This window comes from Rhinolophus ferrumequinum, chromosome 3, assembly GCF_004115265.2.
Source record: "Rhinolophus ferrumequinum isolate MPI-CBG mRhiFer1 chromosome 3, mRhiFer1_v1.p, whole genome shotgun sequence".
Lineage (NCBI taxonomy): Eukaryota > Metazoa > Chordata > Mammalia > Chiroptera > Rhinolophidae > Rhinolophus > Rhinolophus ferrumequinum.
Window position 1 is genome coordinate 84,312,364 of NC_046286.1, and position 19,201 is coordinate 84,331,564.

The 19,201-nt window shown below is 39.2% G+C and overlaps 1 protein-coding gene across 5 annotated transcripts in view; it reads right to left on the reverse strand.

Annotated features, from left to right (window-relative positions):
- The window catches only part of NHSL1 (NHS like 1), a 124,524-nt gene that overhangs the window by 78,689 nt on the left and 26,634 nt on the right, over positions 1-19,201 (reverse strand). The window contains exon 1 of one of the 5 annotated variants that reach the window (XM_033097630.1): positions 17,325-17,394. The exons of the other annotated variants lie outside the window; for them this stretch is intronic. Coding sequence (XP_032953521.1) covers positions 17,325-17,379 — 55 coding nt within the window. The 5' untranslated portion in view covers positions 17,380-17,394. Of the gene's footprint in view, positions 1-17,324; positions 17,395-19,201 lie in introns of those variants that run through there. 5 annotated transcript variants of the gene reach the window in all.

The following is a 19,201-nucleotide window of genomic DNA, read 5'->3' on the forward strand; positions in this document are numbered from 1 at the left end:
TGCTAACTTTCCCCCAATCTTAATTATATATGACTCTGAAATACTGCATAAATTTTGATTAAAAAAAACACATAAGAACATCTAACCACTCTCAGTATTTAGGGAAAGAACATCAGATGATTGAAACAATATAGCCAACACCTTACTAAAGTAGTTATGAAGGCATTGCAGAACACTTAGATGCAAACAATAGAATCTACAAATTATATTAAGCAAAAAGGGGTGTATTAAGGAGCTTTTAGAATCTCCAGGAGGACCAGGGGATAACTTTACATGCCATAGAACCCAGACTGCTGTGACTGCCACCTGCTGGCCATCAATGGTCATCACTGATCATGTACAAGTCTGGATGCCGAGTGTCCAGAAGCCAATACCAGCAGAGCAAGAGGCCAGTGCTGCTGTGTTTACCACTAGATCCAAACAACCTGTGCAGCTACTGCCTACATTCCTCACTTTGGCATCCAAATTCAATGTATGTGGGTGACAGATAATAGGCTCTGAGTGACAGAGCCTATCTCACATACTTGAACTCTAGCTGCAAGGGAGTCAGGAAGTAGAGGCATTAGCTTAGCTAACATGATAGGAGAGGAAGTCAGGCCAGACCCGGAGTGAGATGAGAATTTAGTGAGCCAATAACAAAACCAGCTGCAGGATTTATGGCCAAGTTCTTCAGAAAGAACAATCACTAATATGGTCCAAAATCAGTTGGGATTCGTAACCTCTTACCTCAGTTTTGATTCAAATCCTGAAATACGGTTATTTACATCTGAATTTCCTGAATCAGAAGCTGAGAAAGAGAATTCTTTTACTCAAATTGCATCAGTGGCCCACAAGAATTCATTATCACTTACTAAGTATATCAACTCAACACAGTATAGAAGTGGTTTCTTTCCAGGGACTATCTTTCTTGAGAACTAAAAAACGTACAGCAGGTTTTTGTAAAGACATGCTCAAATGCACATTATATAAGAAAAATATGATGGTACAGGTGAGGGTGGAAGTTTCACAGGAATGATTTTCAGGAAACCAAATTACTCCATTAAAAGTGGGGTGGGGGGAGGGACCTAGAAAAGTTTGTTTGGTCTTAATTCTCCACTATATATGTTCTCATGGAGAAAACAGGGGACAATCTAAGCAATGACGTAGTAATTCCAATACTTAGACATTCTAAAATGTCACTGAAGAATAAAACACTCCATAGGGTAAGCACCTGTTGAGAAAATATAATTTTTCTGAGGACAACTGCACAAATAAACCTTCTCTGAATAAGGCAAGGAAAAAACGCCTTACTATGTATATAGCAATATCTTCAAACTATTTTTCCAAAATATAATTTGTGAAAATAATTTAATAGAAAGTGAATCTTCAAAAAAATTCTATTCTACCATCCAATTTTTCTTTTGAAGTGAAGATCTTTAAAAAGTTTTATCAAGAACAAATGTAAATCAAATGGAATTTCTATGTATCTCATTACTCAAAAATCTTTATTTCTTCACAAATGCCCACATATTGTAATAGTAAAAGCATGAAATATTAATGTTCCTACCCAGTTTTCTAAAAATCACAGAGCTATCATCTTGGATAAAGAAAGGCATTTGCTGCCATCTCAATACACAAATAATTTAATTTTGTAAGGCTAATATGACATTTGTCCAAGATATTTTTTCAATTGTCCATGATACATAGATCCCATCAGAAGATCAGCAGGAGAGCAGGGGAAAATTTTGTAAACAATCTTTGAAAATAAGCACAGTGTCTGCAAGTTGTTGTCTGGTGCTAGTTTCCCCTCATACTTCAGAAAGGACGCTCCTCCACATACAGCTAGGGGTTTCTAGCAGCATAGCTGGAGAAAGATCCAGAATACTTACATTGGCATATTTCCTAGCTCTCCATTTCAGGATTCAGATGGTGTTGATTAGCAATTCTTTGCTTCCCATTTATATTTCTGAAATGTTCTGTCTTTTTAAAAGAAACATGTCAGAGCCATCTCTGCCTATGACAGAGCCTGAGTGAAATGCCATTTCCAAACCTTGAGTTCAATGTTTTGCAACAAGTACATGAGCTTCAACCAGCTTTCTTTGACCACTGTGTGGAGAACAGGTTGTGTATGGGCAAGTAGAAATTGGAAGCTATTGTCATGAACTAGGCGTGAAACGATGGGGGCTTGAACTGGTGTTGAAAAAGAGAGAAAGGGAAAGATTCAAGATATATTTTGGAGACAGAACAGAAAGATTATATGTGAGACAAAAAGAAAGGGAGGAATCAAAGATAACTCCAGGGTTTTTGTTTAGTTTTGTTTTGTTTTGTTTTGTTTGCTTAAGCTGTTTGGATGGAGGCTGGTGGTGCCATTTATTGAGATGGGGAACACTGGAGGAAGAATAGTCGGAGGGGAAAGGAATCCAGACATGTTACATGGGGGCTATTAGACACACAAGTGGAAATCTCACGTGGGCAGTTAGTTGCATGTGAGTCTGAAGCTCAGAAGAGAGGCCAGAGCTGGAGATGAAAAACAACTTGGAAATGAGCAATAGTAAGAACTTAAAACCACTGAATGAGAGTACTCAGGGAAAGAAGGCAGGAAGAGAAGAGGACAGAGGACTGAACAGTAAGGCTCTGGGTCAGAAAGGGCAGGAGGAGGAGCCATTGACAGAGGTGGGAAGTGGCCCATGAAGTTATGTCTTGAAATTCAAGAAAAGAAATTGTTTCGTGGTGGGGTGAGAGAGGGGGAGTGGTGGTCAACTCCACAGAATCTGCTAGTAAATTAAAGGAGGCAAAGACAGAACTGTGAGCATTGCCCTCTGGCCACAGAAGTTGTTAGTACCCGTCAAGTGAATGCACAACACAGTGCAGGATTGGAAATCCAGATTCAGATAAACAAGAGTGAAGAGGAAGTAAGAAAGTGGGGAGATGAGATGTAGAGCCCTTGTATGATCAATAAGTTTTGTTCTGAAGATAAATAGAAAAATGGGTGGGCACCAAAAGATGTGACGTCAAGAAATCAATTTCAAAAACTGAAATAGATCATTGTAACTCCCTTTTTCAAAAAACTTTGGGTTTGTTTCTCTTCAAGCTCTCTGAATTTGTTTCTGAGTGCACGGGTCACTGAGAAGCCTTTTTTAGATTCACATTACAAAACAAGATTCAACAATCTGGGTTAATGAATAACAATAATCTTCAAGCAGAAAGGCTGAGAATTGTTTCCTGAACTAATGAGTTTCATTAATCAAAAAACGGGGGCCTCTCATCTTCACCCTTTTATAATCTCTCTGTACGACTTGCAGCAATCATCTTCCCACCAAAGAACAATGGCTAGGTTCAGGTTCCAGAACATTCCTGAGAAGAATCACTCATTTGGGCTCACCAAGGACATTAGGGGAAGTCAGACCCACAAAGTCTTGCAGGTCACTTGGCATTTTTTATATTTATGAAGAAAAAATTAACCAGGGGAGGGCCGGCAGTGGATTAATGAAACCGTTTTAAGACAAAAAGCCTGGAGCAAACAGCTCCAGGAATAGAAAACAGTGGCCTGAGACAGGGCAATTCCAGATTGGTTTACTGACATTGAATCATCATGAATATGAAGTCTTGGAAGAGTTGAGTAACTGACCTTATGAATCTTCTCTGAGGATTTAAGAACAGGAAACCCAAACCCATGTCTATGCTCTATGTCCAGCTTGGTGCCAAACTGCAAGACTGCTTTGTATTTTATAAGCACAGAATAGTCTTTAGGGAAACAAATAAAAATAATAGCTGGAAGTTAATGGTGCTTACTCTGAACTGAGCATTTCATATCCACTATCTCATTTAACTCACATCACAGCCCTGAGGTGTTTGAGCTGTAATTATGCCTATTTTTCAAGTTGAGGAAATGGAGACTCAGTAAGAAGCTAATTTTCAAAGGCCATAAGCTTGCCAAAGGATGAGGTGTGAATTCAATCCAGATCTGGAGGCAGGAGGCTCCCTCCTAACTACTCACCATTCCATAGCACGTCTGAGAATACCTATAGCAGGACTGAGCTCAGCAGAGTGAGAGCAGAGTCCCACATCCACTCACATAAAGCAGAACTGAAAGCTAAAATTAGCCTGCATTTTAAGTACGCTTTTTATTGGGTACAGAAGTGCACAAATTATAAGTGTGCAGCTCAATGAAATGCCAAAGAGTGAATGCCCACGTAACCAGCACCCAGATCAAAACATGGTTGGTTACCAGCTCCCAGAATTCCTTGTATGTCCTCCCTCCCCAGGGTAACCACCACCCTGACACAATCACCAGAGATTAGGTTTTACTGGTTTTGAATTTTATGATTGGAATTATTCTCTTCTCTTTGGCTTATTTCATTTAACATTATGTTTGTGAGGGTCACCTACGTGATAGCAGTAATCTGTTTATTTACTGCTTTATGGTAACAGAATTGCTTATCCATTAAATTATTAATGGACATTTGCTGTTATTGTTTTTTTCCTAAGTTGGGGCCTTTCTGAATAAGGCAGCTATGGGCATTCTCATACATGTCAGTTGGTGAACGGATTTATACCTTTATGTTGGGTATATTCCCAGAAGGGGAATTTGCTGCTTCCTAGGTTACACATATCGGGAGGGCCAAAAACTTGTATACAAGTGGACACTTTGGTCAGCGTTGCTCAAGCAGTAGTTTGCCGTAATCAGAAGTGTCTGGACGCTGATGGTAACCACTTTGAGCACCTCTTGTAATTGCAGAAGTCAAACGTGACTTGTATTCATCTTTTGTTATCAGTATATATTATTACAATTTTAATAGTTTTTTCCTTTCTTAACATATGCATACATCATTTTTTTGGCACCCTCTGTATATTCAGCTTTAGCAGATCCTGCCAAAAAGTTTTCCAAAGAGGAAAGACTAGTGGAGTGATTTAAAGGTTTTCTTCCACAACAAATGGGCATTCAAGTAAAAATAGAATTTTAAACTATTGAAGAATATCATAAAAATTGTCACTGGGCCAGTCTTAAACATAAGAAATAAGCAAAAAAGTGAGTCTGAATGATGGAAGCCCTGCTTATCAAATCTTCCTGTAATAAAAGGTAAAGAGAAAATTCATTGTAAGGTCTTGAAAGGATTGGTGCATATAGCAACTGGCCTGGCTACAAACTAAGGTGGAGACAGAGTAGCAGTTGGCCTAGTATTGCAATTTCTAGTCCTCACCTTGCTATGTCAGACCTGGAACCTTAATGTCTCTGGGTCTTGCTTTTTTTTTTACATCTGTAATGACAGACTCACACTAGTTGAACTCTAAGTACTATTTGGGGCACAAAATTATGCGATATAGATAGATAAAAGAATATGCTTCTGGCCTGTCAGAAACAGCAAGGATTCAGTCTTATACACTCACTATCTAATGCACCCAAAGCTAAAAGAAAGAAAAACCACAGATGTACTTTTGTTGTAAAGTAAAAAATAAAATAAAAATTGAGGATTGCTAGGCTGATACATGAGGGAATGCAGGGGAGTTCTACGGGCAACTTAAGTGTTGGAGAAATATTTGGGGATCTGACAAGGAAGTCTTTTAGAAAAAAAAAAGATGATTTGAAAATATTTGGCCAAAATGATCCCAAGATTAAAAACAAAATTTTAAATGTTGTCTTGGATTCCCAAGTTGTAATGTTAAAACATCATATTTTGCCATATACAGCCCCCTCTTCTCTCCCTTCTTTTACATATGCCACTTCCCTGCCCTCGTTTCTTTTACCCAGACACCTGTAATGTATGAAACACATTCCAGTGGGTTTCCCATTTTTTCCCTATTTGTATTGTTTTTCAATAATTATGCTCCTTTTATGCTCAAGGATACTTTTCCTTGAGTTGAAATCTTGATTTTTTTTTCTTTTTGTTGTTTTTGTTGTTGTTTTAAAATGAAAACATGTAAGTTTACTAATTTTCCTCTGCATGCAGTTTTGGCTATATCCCGTATGTTTGAAATTTAACTTTCTCTGCATCACTACTTTCTAAAGAGTCTGGTTTTGTATTTAAATATTCCCCTTCCTTCTATTTTTTAGCTGCAATACCAATAAATGAATTTTAAAATAACCTGACACATGGTCTTAAGTTGAATAAAACCCATCTTGATAGTATCCATAAAAAGTATGCTGTGCTTGGTAGATTTCTGAAAGTTTCCCAGAATCTATCCTTGCTTCTTTGCTCTTACATATGCTTTTAAAAGGTAATACATCCTGTCATGTGTATAACATTAGCTTGTCTTTGCTTTGCAGTGTTTAAACAAGAAAGCAAATTGAGCCAGCTGTATAAGCAGCATACAAATCCATGTCATCTCTCGTCTCCTACTCTTTATCCTATTGACATGAGGTCGAACCAGCTCTGTGAGGCTGCACTGGATTTTGCATAGATAAGGATTTCTTTTGTAATTGCAAATTTTGGAAACTGAAATTAAGCACAGAGGTAAAAAATACTATGAAACACCAAAAACCATTTAGACATTTAGAGGACCAGTCTGATTTTGTTCAGCAACAGCAGTCTGGGGCACTGAAACAGAAAAGGTGAAATTAAACAAAAAACCAAAAAACAACAAAAAAAGAGTTTCTTTTTTAAAATCTTAATCTGAAGTGACAAAAGAGTAATAAGGCTTATCAGGCTGTGGCACCATGAAAACAAATCCCCTTGTTTACGTGGTTGAATAGCAGCTGAATTTATAGCTCCCGATAAATGGCAAATCAGAGTGAAGCAGGATTACCCATGTCCAGGCATTGGTTGAAAGCATTTACATATGAACAGTAGAAAGAAGCGGGTACCTACTATGACTCTTACCAATCCACTTAGGAAACTGAAAACCCAAAGTGAAAAGACCCTCTTTGACGCTGCAGTGTGACAAATGCCAGTTAGATGTGCAGAGGCTATGGAGCATTTAACACACACACGTGACAGAAAGAAAAATGGCAGTTAACAGGTCTATCCAGGTTCCTGTCAAGATTTACATGCATTATCCCACTGGAAGTTCATGAAAATGTTATGAGTTAGGGAATTACCATCTGCGTTTTAGAGATGAAAGAGCTGAGACCCAGCGAAGTTAAGTGACTTGCCGACTGCCACACAGTTCCACGGCAGAGACAGTCATCAGTGATTTGAAAGCCCCATGCAAGGGCCTGTGAATTGGATGCCAAACCTTTCTCCTTATTTATTCCTCTCATATATTCCTCCTCTCAGGTACATGGGCCATTTTCCAACTCATATTTTGTAATTTACTGGGAACTGACAAAGTGTTTATATAAGACTCAAATGAAAGGATTATGAAGAGAAAGCAAGTTATTTGACATAATAATAAGGCTTTTTAAATAAATGTAATTTTAGATGATTACATGATAAGCCTAAAAAAATCAAGATCTGTGTTTCTTGTATTACTTCAAAAATATATTTTTAATACTCAGAGAATAACTGAAGTAATAGAGAAGTAAAGGAGAGTGGTAAAATGCAGAGAAAGAGCCAAAATTTCCATTCAGAAGGAAGGGATGAGAACATATTTAGAAGGGGAAACAACAAAAAGCAGATCTGGATTAACAACTGTCCCAGGTGTTAGGATCAAGGAAGAAAGGAAAGGGAGAGTAATAATTTAGTAGCCAGCCTAGCCTTTGAAACGCCACTGTGCAGTAGGTTTGCTCATACTAAGTAAATGTTTCTTTTGAAAAAATAAACATGCTGGGGAAAAAGAGACTGACTTTAAAAAAGCAAGAAAGTGTAGACAATATCTGAATGGTGAAATGAGTGTGCAGCAGAACAAATAAAACTTTCATTTCCAAAGTGAGGATTACATCTCGGATTCATCACACATATAAAATAACCAAAGTAAGCAAAAAGAACATTTGTCAAGTTTTTGATCTTTGTTGGCAGGGGTGGTGCGTCAAGTCAGTAGTCTGAATTTTTAATTTTTATTCTTTGGCTAGTCATACAGAGTTATCTATGAGCATGTTTCTTTGTGTTCTGAAAAGTGAAAATGTGTCCTCCAAAAAGTTGTAGCCAATAGTCAATTTCTCCAAAAGTAAGTGATTAAGTAGGTTATCAACTCTGTTAATTTCTGACTCTGCTATTACCCTATGCAGCCTCCACTGTTCTCTATTTTGATACTAAGTTAACTGTTTTTATATTTAATATGGACAAATTCACCACACTGCAAAGCATAACCCAGCCCTAAGTTTTTGCTTGTCCTGTACATCACAACTAAAATGAAGGTCAACTATAATTTAATATATAGGTTGTCACAGGATGTGGAGTACAGCATAGGGAATAGAGTCAATGGAATTGTAACAGCTAAATACGATGCCAGAGGAGCAGTAGATTGGGGGAGGGGGGTTATCACTTTGTGAGGGGTGTAAATGTCTATTACATTGTTTTGTACACCTGAAACTAATAATAATAATAAAAAAAGAACGGCTTTTAGAATTGCAATATGAGAGTACAGTACTTCTTAAATGAAGTCAAAATCAACTCCTCTCTTTTCATTAATAAAAGATTAGTGTATTTTGAGCATGTGGGGCTGGGGAGGGAAGGGCCTTTGACAAAGAGAATGGCTCTCATAAAGGCAACATTAGAAAAACAGCACTAAAAAGAAGTTAGCATCTTAAATGTCCTACTTTTAAACAACACTTGGAAAAATCAAAAATGAGCCTTTGATATTCTACTACCAAAAACAATCTTCATTCCTCCAATGTGTTATTGTTAACCTTTCCTGAACAAAGTCAGAATATAATAATGTTAAGATCCCCTTGGTTGATTTTTCCACTGGAGCCCTTAGAAGTCTGAGACACAGGCAGAGGCATGCCTTGGGTCAACTGTGATGTTCTAGAGGTCAGGGACAGATCTTGGATCAGCCAGAAATAAAGACCCTTTACTTTACAGCTGTCGGAAAGGGCATTCCATTTTAGTGTTTGTCAGATATAGTGCATTCCATATTAAGGACCACTGGAAATCAAGTCTTCCTAACAGAAAGGTTCCCAAACCAAAAGGTTCCTTACCCCAATCCCATTTTTTTATTTCGTCACGTTGGCACAGTAGTTTTCTACTGCTACTGTAACAAATTACCCTGAATTTAGCATCTTAAAACAATAGCGATTTATCATCTCACAGTTGTGTAGGTCCATCCAAAGTCTAGCAGGCGTGGCTGGGTTCTCTGCTTAGGGTTTCACAGGCCTCAATCAAGGTGTCAACTATCCTGGGCTCTTATCTGGAGGCTGCCGAAGAAAATCTGCTTCCACGCTTATTCAGGTTGTTGGCAGAATTCATTTCCTTCTCAGCTTCCTAGTGGCTTCCTCCATCCTCAAGCCAGCACTGAATCCTTCTCATACTTAGAATCTCTCTGACTTTCTCTTCTTCATCAGCTAGGAGAAAGCCCAGCTCTTACAGGCTTGTGTGATAACATTAAACCCACCCGGATAATGCAGGCTAATCCCCTTTATTAAAGTCACTAAGTAGTGACCTTAATTACATCTGTAAAGTCCTTTTGCCATATAGTGTAACATTGACAGGCATGACACCTGGGGATGAAAGTCATGGGAGCCAGACTATCCCAGTTGGCAGAGTGCAGAAGCAGTTTTCCATTATTTGGATTCCTCAATTCCAGAAGACTCAAACAGACCATTTTTACCATGATAATCGATTATGGATCAATCATTAAATTGTTTACCTGTGCTCTTCTTCCATGGGTTAACATTTTTAGTTTGCACCATCATTCCAGATAATAAATACGATAACCCTTGTCCTGAATATCTGGCTTTGGCTGACAACATCTACATCATTTACTCTTACAGAATATTGTGGTATTGCATCCCAAACACAGTTTCCCCAGGTAAACTCTGAATTACTTTAGGATTTCTTGGCATAGTTACTTCTCCTTCCAAGACGAATAATCTTACTGGAAATTCTTTGTGCATTTCAACTGGTGAGAAACCATTTAGCGAGAACAGCTGGAATGAGCCCTGCTATCCTGAGTGTGAACAGTTTATAGCTTTATATAAAGGCATGATAATGCTTTCTATTTTGCCTCTAAATAAGCCAGATGATACACCAGAATTTGCCCTCAGATTTTAAAATTTTTCAAATATTAATGAAAACTGCAAGCAACATTTATGTGATTCTTGGCATCATGTTAATAAAGAATACACATTTCCTGCCTTCTAGATTCTTACAGCCGAGGCCAAGAAAACAGACAGTTGTGTGACACTGTGACAGGCGGCCTAGAGGAAGGGTTCAAAACCAGCTTTGAAATGTTTGTTATGGAGAGCTTCCAAGAGGAGGAAACATGTGAACTGAGTCGGTCCAATCTAAATGTGGAGTAGAAGAAAAGGGGGAGCAACAGATTCCTTTTAAGCTGAGGGTCCTGGCACATGCAAAGAAAGACTAACAAAAGTGGGGAATATGAATGGGGGAAAGAGGCTAATGAGAATTGAGGCTGAAGAGGAAGTAAGGGAGGTATCCTTTCATGAGGGGCTCCTCTACCTCATGTTATGGAAGTTAACTTTACCCTAAAGGTATTGGGATGGTGGGGATCTGGGTGGGGGGAAATGAAGAGTGGTAACCACAGAAGAAAGGTGGTGAGGTGTATTCTTCACATTCTGGTTAGAATTTGGAGAAGGGATGAGAGAGCAATAAGCCTAGAATCAGGGAGTTGGGAGGCTGATAAGCCAAGAAAAGCATAAAATGCTAACAGCCATCACACTAAGGCAGTGCTGGGCTAGGGGATGGAGAAGAAAAATGGGTTCCAGTACATGGTACAGAGGTGGAATTGACAGGAAGTGTAGGAGAATGGGAGAGGCGGATATAGAGGACTGCCAATTCTGCTACACTGGGGTACCTTATCTTATGTGATTCCCACAAAATCACCCCATCAAGTAGGCAGGGCAGTCACGTCTATTTATTAGATGGAGAAAATGGCTCAGAGTGGTTAAATGGCTTCCTCAGAGTTAGTAAATGATAGACCCAGGTCAGAAACTCTCTCTGATTCCTAGGTTAAGGGTCTTTCTGCTTCACGTGCAGATTTTACTCATGGTTAACCACATCATGAAGGTTTCAGGCTCATCATCTTGAATGTGCATTTTAATAAGACCTCAACTGGTCATTAAATGATGGGTCCATCATTGGCATTTTTTTGAGTTGAAAAGACAACCTATAGCTTTTAATAACTACAACAGTTCACAGAGATAAAGGGGAGAGAATAAAGTCCCTAATGCAGTCAAGTGTTCAATCACTCAACAGGTATTAATAGAGCACCTGTAGGTACACTCTGAAAAAAGGTCCTGAATAATAAGAAGCTTGTTCTCACAGTTCCTAATACAGACAGAAAAACATAGTGACCAAATTATAAGCACATTTACAAAGAAAATGGGGAACAAAGGTTGCAATGGAAATAGAGTGAAATGCATACAGGGGAAGTCTAGATGGAAAAACCAAATGACATAAAATTTCTACAGAGGTATTTAAATAGAAATAGAAATACTCACATAGTTAAATAATTGATTGCTAAGAAAATCATCCCGTATTTGTAAAGATAACTTTACTACTGTTTTTTGTCTATATGCTCAATTGCCCATTCACCAGACTATGCACTAGAGTGTGAGAGTGTGTGTGTGTGTGTGTGTGTGTGTGTGTGTGTGTGTTTAATTGAAAACCCTAAAGTGCCTCGATAAAGAGTATGTTTCTCCTTGGTGAGTAAATGCTTCATCCTTTAGTCAAGAGAAATGAAACCACTTCAGAAGGGTGCTTGAGAGAAGCCAACAGGGACCTGGCCCTTTCCCTGATGGTGAACTGCCACTTCAAAGAACTCTTAAGAAGGTACCTGGGAAACATACCTACCCCCCCACCCCCCGCCCTCTCCGTCAGAGCCCAGACTCGATTGTTCTGAGTGTTTGAATTTCTAGAAACACATTAACCTTCCTCCTTTATGATTGGCTTCCCCTCTTATAAGCCATTAATGATTGAAATTGTTGTGTTAGATTTTTCTATCCAGTTGCTATAGAAAATAAAATTCCAAAAGTTAAAAATCTTTCTTGCTCTGTTTATTGCCTGCATCTTTTCAGTCCCATTGAAAGTAGAAAAATCCATTTTTCGATTTTAAGCTAGCCTCAAAAAAGTCAATTTTCATGGAGGCTGATGGCTAAAGTCCTTTTTACCTGAATTAGGTTCAATATTACATTTCATTTCTTTAATCCACAAATATTGACTGGAATTCCTTCTTGGTCAAATTGATGGGCTAAGCCCTCAAGCAGCTTAGAATTTGGTAGCACCTACCACTACCACACACAATAGGTGGTAAACGTCCCCGAGGACAGGCAAATCTCACTGAATGAGGGGTCAGATCCTGCTCTCCATTTTTATAATGCCATGAAATAAAATGCTGAGGTGTTATGAAAGGGGTAAAATATCCTGCACTTATCGTGAGAGGACTTTCTGACATTCCTTATAACACATCAAAGCTCAGCAAAACAAATGTATTCATAAGAGTAAAAACTGAACTGCTTATTAAACATGTAAGTTAGTTTTCTAATTTGCATAGGCTTCCTACTGTTTTGTGCTCATTTAATCCCTATCAAAAGAGCCATGGGAATAAATTTCCCAAAATTCCAACAGAAACACTTTTATCAAACTTATTTAATGAAGACTAAAGGTACACCGCAGTAGCTGCATTAAGTAGACATTGCTATTTTCAATGATTAAATGAGACAGGGTAGAATGATCTTCATTGCCATCACAGAAAAGATGGAGGAGATTCATTAGAGACCACACTCTCTATGAGCATCTGACAGAACACAGGGGACTAGAGTTTTGCAGGGGAGCCTTTTCCTTTTCTAAAGGATTTGACACAGCTGCAAGTTCTGTAGCTTAGACAGACAACAATCTCTCTCCTCTAAGGTTTAGTTTCGGCCTGTGATTGATACCCCGAAAACAAAGAGAAATTGCCAAGACAAACTTTTACTCTGGGTGAAATGGAGTTTTGAGCAGGCATGGCACGATCTCGCTTATGTTTTTAAAAGTTCACTCTGGCTACCGGATTGAAAACAGGCTGTACAGGGAAGCTATGATGGAATCCAGATAAGGACCAGGGAGGAAGGCAGCAGAACGGGAGGAGAGAGGTAGTCAGATCCTGGAAAAGATTTAAAATTAGAGGCAACAGGATTTTCTGACACATCAAATGTGGGGTACGAGAGAAAAAAGAGTCATGCGACATCAAGTTATTTGGTCTAAGGAACTGGAAAGATGGATTTGCCACCTACTGAAATGAGGAAACCTGCAGTGGAATAGATGTGGCGGCAAAAGGGAGGGGGCCACAGTTTTGATATGTTTATAAAGTCTATTAGACATCCAGTTGGAAATGTGGAGCAGGCACCTGGATATTCATACTTGAAGTTTAGGGGAGAGGTCTTGGCTGGAGATAGCCATTCAGGAGTTATCAGTATATCACAAATATTAGATTTCCTTACTGGAAAACCACAAAGGGCTCTTGATACTGACTGCAGAAGGAAAGTGAGAATTCTCACTGTGCAGTGAGGGAAGCAAGAGCTCTGGCGGAGAGAAGCCTGTCCTCTCATTGCTCTCCCGGCATCCATACACTCTCATCTAATGGTAGACACCACACAGCGTTGCGAGGGGCCAATATCAGGCAGGAGACAGAGACAGGTAGCTGCTCTTCACCCCAGAGCAGGAAGGTCACTTTCCAATGGTGAAATGAGGTAAAGGGAAATGAGAGGAAAGAAAATCTAGTCCAACACCGTCCCAAATAGCAGTCTGGGAGAACCCTTTGGTATGTCATGTGCCAAAGGAATCTCATCTATTTTAGGGGCTCCTGTTTTCCCGTCAGTTCACAGACACTTTATCTTTTGAAGATAAGACACCAACAATGGATCTATTCATTAATTTCATGAAGGTGAGTGAGAGGCGGGAAGCAACGAAGGCAAACTCATTTTCAGCCAAATCTGTTATCACAAGCCCAAAAGCATATAAATATTTATAATATTTGCCATACCGACATTAACTCCTGTGGGAAGCAGAAAAGTCACTAGACGTTTAGATATTTTCAATGGGTGACTAAAAAGAAGCTGTCGCTATAGGAGTCTTGTAAATGCAAACCCAAAAGTGATAGCAAATATCAAACTAATGTTTTATCTTTAAATCATGCTTAAAGTCATCCAAAATTCACTCATCTGCATTCAAGTCCTTTCAGCATTTATGAGTTCTGCATTTTTGGAGAGACAGACATACAGTGTCATCTCTCAAGTATGCTATGTTTTTCAAACTTCCATTGTAATTTACTGACAATTCACTTGGACCACTCTTACACTCGCTAATCTGCATATTTTCAGTCCCATCAAAAACAGGCTGCCAGTTACTGATAGAAGGAATATAGTGAGAAGAGAAATACCCCACCAACTCAGGAGAGCACATTACCAATTCCTCAACCTAAAATAAGGACTTTTCTAACTATATAACGATATAATTATCCATCCATCCATTCCTCTCATGTACACAGGGAGAGACTTAGCAAAAATAAAACAATTTTATAAAAGGCACCACATGAAAAGTCCAAATCTTGTTTTAAATTTTGATCAAGCATTTGTTCTGCCAGAAAACATTTCCAAAAAGGAAAGGTTTCGTCTCAATTGCTGTGGCAGCAAACACTTCCGTCGGAGCAGTTAGAACAGTATCAGGATACTCTCACTGGCTTCCACAGCTTTCAAAATATTTGTGTTGCTACATCGCTCATTTGCCAGTCTATGTGACTTGTAATACTTTGTATTCAGCTGGGTGTGTTTATACAACTGCGATTCCAGAAAACTCTCCAACAGTCGGTGTAAATAGGCTGCGATGAAAAACCAGACGTCTATCTGCTTTTCCCACTATATAGGTACACCATATTTGCCAATTATGGTACAAATCACTCTTTACTTTCACAAGCCAGAGGTATGTCTTATCAGTAACTTCATGAAGCACTTAGAGAGGTCAAGTTCAAAAGGCATTACTACATACTTGTGAGAAAATGCCCAGCATCTTATGTCAATTGTTATTTAAGCCTCAATATTTTATCAGATAGATTCTCTTCTCCCAGCTAAGGAAATCCTGACGCAAGCTTTTATTATTAATGGACAGGGTTGGGATTTATTGAATCGTCTTCACTAACCTGTCAGTTATTTTTGTTGTTGGGGTCATGATCCACAAGGAAACGCTTTTAAAAGTCTCTGGCCTTGCTCTGTTCTCTAAGTCCATTTTGGGGAAAGAGGACCACCCCAGAAGTGGACACAAGTGGATAGGAGAGCATCTGGAGTCTTGGGGACAGAAGAGCGCCAGGCCTGGGAGAAGCAAAGGAGCAAGGGCAATGCCAGGCTTTCCTGGGGTGGGGGCTGTGCCCGGCACATGGTCGGTGCCCATCCCTATCTGATAAATAAACACACACAAAATCTTATCCAAACATTTGGTCACAAATATTTGAATTTCAGAAGTATTTCGGAGTATCAACAAATTTTGGATGAATTTAGATATATTATACATTAGCCACTTTGGGATAACATTGGCCTTTTTGGCATAACACTGGGTATTTTGTTAAAATAACACTTTTCCAGGAAAAAAAGAGGGGACCAGAGCCTTCACTGTCCTCTTAAAATGAGGAAAGGGTCGGGATAAAGCAAAACTCCGAATCTGTAGTAGACAGCTAAGGAAGGAGGATGGAGTACTACTGGGTGCTAGAAGCTTCTACATGCTACATTTTCTCTTGCCATCTCATCTCATCTCAAAGCATTTTCCAAGGATCCCTTTTCATTCGTTGAGGAACATGTTCTGTTAGAAAACAGAAAAGTCACTACTTTTAACTTCTGGTGTAAATCATTTCCCCAGCCAATCTTCTAGCAACTCTGGAATCTCCTGGCCTGCCACCTCTCCCCTGAAGCTGCCCGAAACAATCTGGATGCCCTCTGCCTCCCTTTCCTCAGAACACCCCTCAGAAGTCAAGTCTATCCTCCCCTCACTCCTACGCCGAACATCAGCTCCCTCCCGACAGCAGAGACGTTTGTTCCAACTTTCATCCTAAAAGTTTCAGTACCAACCAACCTTGCGCAGTTCCACTCTGAAATAAAACAATAAAAAACACAGATGTCCTCTTCTAGTCATCAAAAGAGAGATATTCTCTTTTGTTTTCAAAAGGTGTCTTGCAAAATTTCTCAAGAACAAACACATACAAGGCCGGACAACTACGTTCGCGAACTCATCCTACAAAAAGTGCCACATACCTCATTGCAGAATATCACTACGGTCACCTTCGAAGTACTCCCCTTGGGAAGCTATGCACTGATGCCAGCACCTAGTCCACCCTTCAAAGCAATTTTGGAACTCTTTTTCTGGAATGGCCATCAGAGCTGTCGTTGTATTACCCTTGATGTCCTGAATGTCATCAAAATGTCTTCCTTTCAATATTTCCTTTATTTGGGGGTAAAGAAAGAAGTCATTGGGGGCCAGATCAGGTGAGTAGGGAGGGTGTTCCAATACAGTGATTTGTTTACTGGCTAAAAACTCCCTCACAGACAGTGCCGTGTGAGCTGGTGCATTGTCATGATGCAAAAGCCATGAACTGGTAAAAAGTTCAGGTCGTCTAACTTGGTTAACTGTTTGTCCAGTTGGTACAAATTCATAATGAATAATCCCTCTGATATCAAAAAAGTTAGCAACATTGTTGCAACAAGTTCGCAAACTTAATTGTCACACCTCGTATAATCTGACCTTTGAAAACTATTCTCCACTTATATAAAAATTCACTTAAATTACATTTCAAACCATGGCTCCTAAAGCTCACTTTATGCTATTTATATCTTTTTGTTGTAAGAAGAATTCCAAAGGAAGAGAAACCACGAGTGCTCACATTTTTCTTATCATGCACACCCACCCCCCCGCCCAAAAAAATTAAAGCCAAGTTCAAGTCTGCACGGTGATTTGTCTCAATGGCTCTCAGTATTAGCCACATTTTGACAATAACAACAATAAACATTCTAAACCCAATCTGCGTTAACAAAACCTGGTAAATGTCACACGATCGGCAGATGAAAGATAACACTGCTAACATAAGAACAAATAGTTTGTCATTATATTGCCTGTCAGGGCAAGCCCTCCTGATTTCAAATTCAAGTGCTGGGTATGATATTATAAGATAATTGACATTTTTCAAAAGAATATTCATCTTCCCATTCAGAGTCCCCAATATAAAAATCTTGTCAAGCTGATTAATCATGCAAAAGCTATTAATTGCTTAAAGATGCTTAGGTTGTTCTCAGCAGTATTTTCTTCTGATGCTAAAAATTGAAAAATACATACCCGTGCGTACCTCTGTGACTGGCTGATGGTGGTAACACGATGTCCTGAGTGGCATTCTGCCGTTAACACACTGACCCATCTGCCTTCATCTATTAAGTATCACCTTTACTAACGCGTGTGCAGACTGCTGATCCCACCTTTGCAACTAGAGGGAGATCAGTCTGGCTTAGGGATGACACAGCTCCCCCACCAGGCAATCCGAGGCGGGAGGATAAGAGAGGGAAAGAAACACACTAGAAAAGAGACCCGGAAATCAGCGAAGAAAGGAAAGAAGACTCGGTAAAAAGGGGACAGGAGATGTGACAATGGAGAATTTAACTGAAACCTTTGCCGATGCTTTTGGCAACGCAAGTCATTTGATTCGGTTCCACCACATTACCCGGAGCACTATCCTTACACAGAGCATGCTCCAGAAAGGAGCAGACCCCCAGTGCTGTGCATTCCAGGCAGCAAAGCTCTGTTAACTGCTCTTTCATTCCTTAAGGATCGCATCTCCTAGTTTCTATAAATCACCTATTCAGCTGATGATCTGGCTTCTACTGCAACGTATTGAGAAGAAAGATTTTGATTAGTAGGGGAAGAAAGAGAACTAGAAAGCATGACAAAGTTTTCAAGGGAAAGACAAAGGAAATAAAGGGTTAGCTGTGTTTGGTTTATTAAATTTCAAGGGCTTTGCCTGCCAGTTTGAAAAATGCATGATATCACCAGTGTGTTTATTAAAAGTGCTACTTTAAATTGCAGATTGAGCAAGTGTGAATTCCCCTTGGTAGCTGCAGGTTATTGACTAACAATTACATGCAATTTTTAAATGAAAGGAGGGGGAAAGAATTGGGAAGGTTGGTAGGACTGTGGTTCTCAAAGCTGCTCCTAATTTAACTAAAACTCGAAATCTGAATGTATGATAGTAAAATGTCCAGATTCACACAGATGCAAAATTTTCAGGGTCACTTTGCATTTTAATTGTTAAAGTCTTTCAAAATGATGCTCAACGTCAAAGAGTAAAATAGCATGAACTTTGCGCGCTGCTTATTTGACAGTTTATTACTGGATTTAAGAAGGGGCGGGGGACCTGCCAGAACAAATGGTTGCTTGCTTGCTAACTGGAAAAATGCACTTGTTTCAGCACAGAAATAACAAATCTGTTTCTGATTCCAGACATTATTTTCCAAATGCTGCCAAGAAAAGAATCTAAGGAATTCTTGTACATATACAACATACACGAGACAACTGGAAAGAGGCCTGTGGTCTGTTCCAGGGTGCGCGATGAGGAAGGAGAGAGTTGAGTTTCTAGTATGAACTGCCCTCGTGGGAGCAGAAGCACATGCCTGAGATAGTTCAAAGCTGTAATCTCTAACATAACTCTTTGCTATTATTAGACAACCTAGAGGCTTTCCTAAATCTGTCACTTGTGAAGCAGAAAAGGATGCAGACAGGACCTTACCATGCTCATCAGGCATGCAAGCAGCTGGGATACACCCACTCCACAGAACTCACCACTTTTCCAATCCGTGAAACTAGATTTCTAGATCTTAGACGACACCTAAGAGCTGGGAAAGGGAAAGAATCTAGCCTAACACCAAAGCCAGGTTTAAATCTCTGGAAAGAATGTTGACCAGGTAAAATCCAATATTAATTTCAGAAACTTAAGGTCCATGATGCTCATAAAACATGCCAACATTATTCTTAGAGCACAAAAGTATATAGGTATTAATCCTTTCATAAGAGCAATGACATTTTTTAAAATATCTTATTTTTTACACTCAAGTACACAGACCTATCCTGCTTTACAATTTTTAAAACTAAATCTTACAAAGGATGGAATTTAGCATGCATCACTTCTGTTATTAATAAGGGGGAGAACTCAGCAACACAATCCA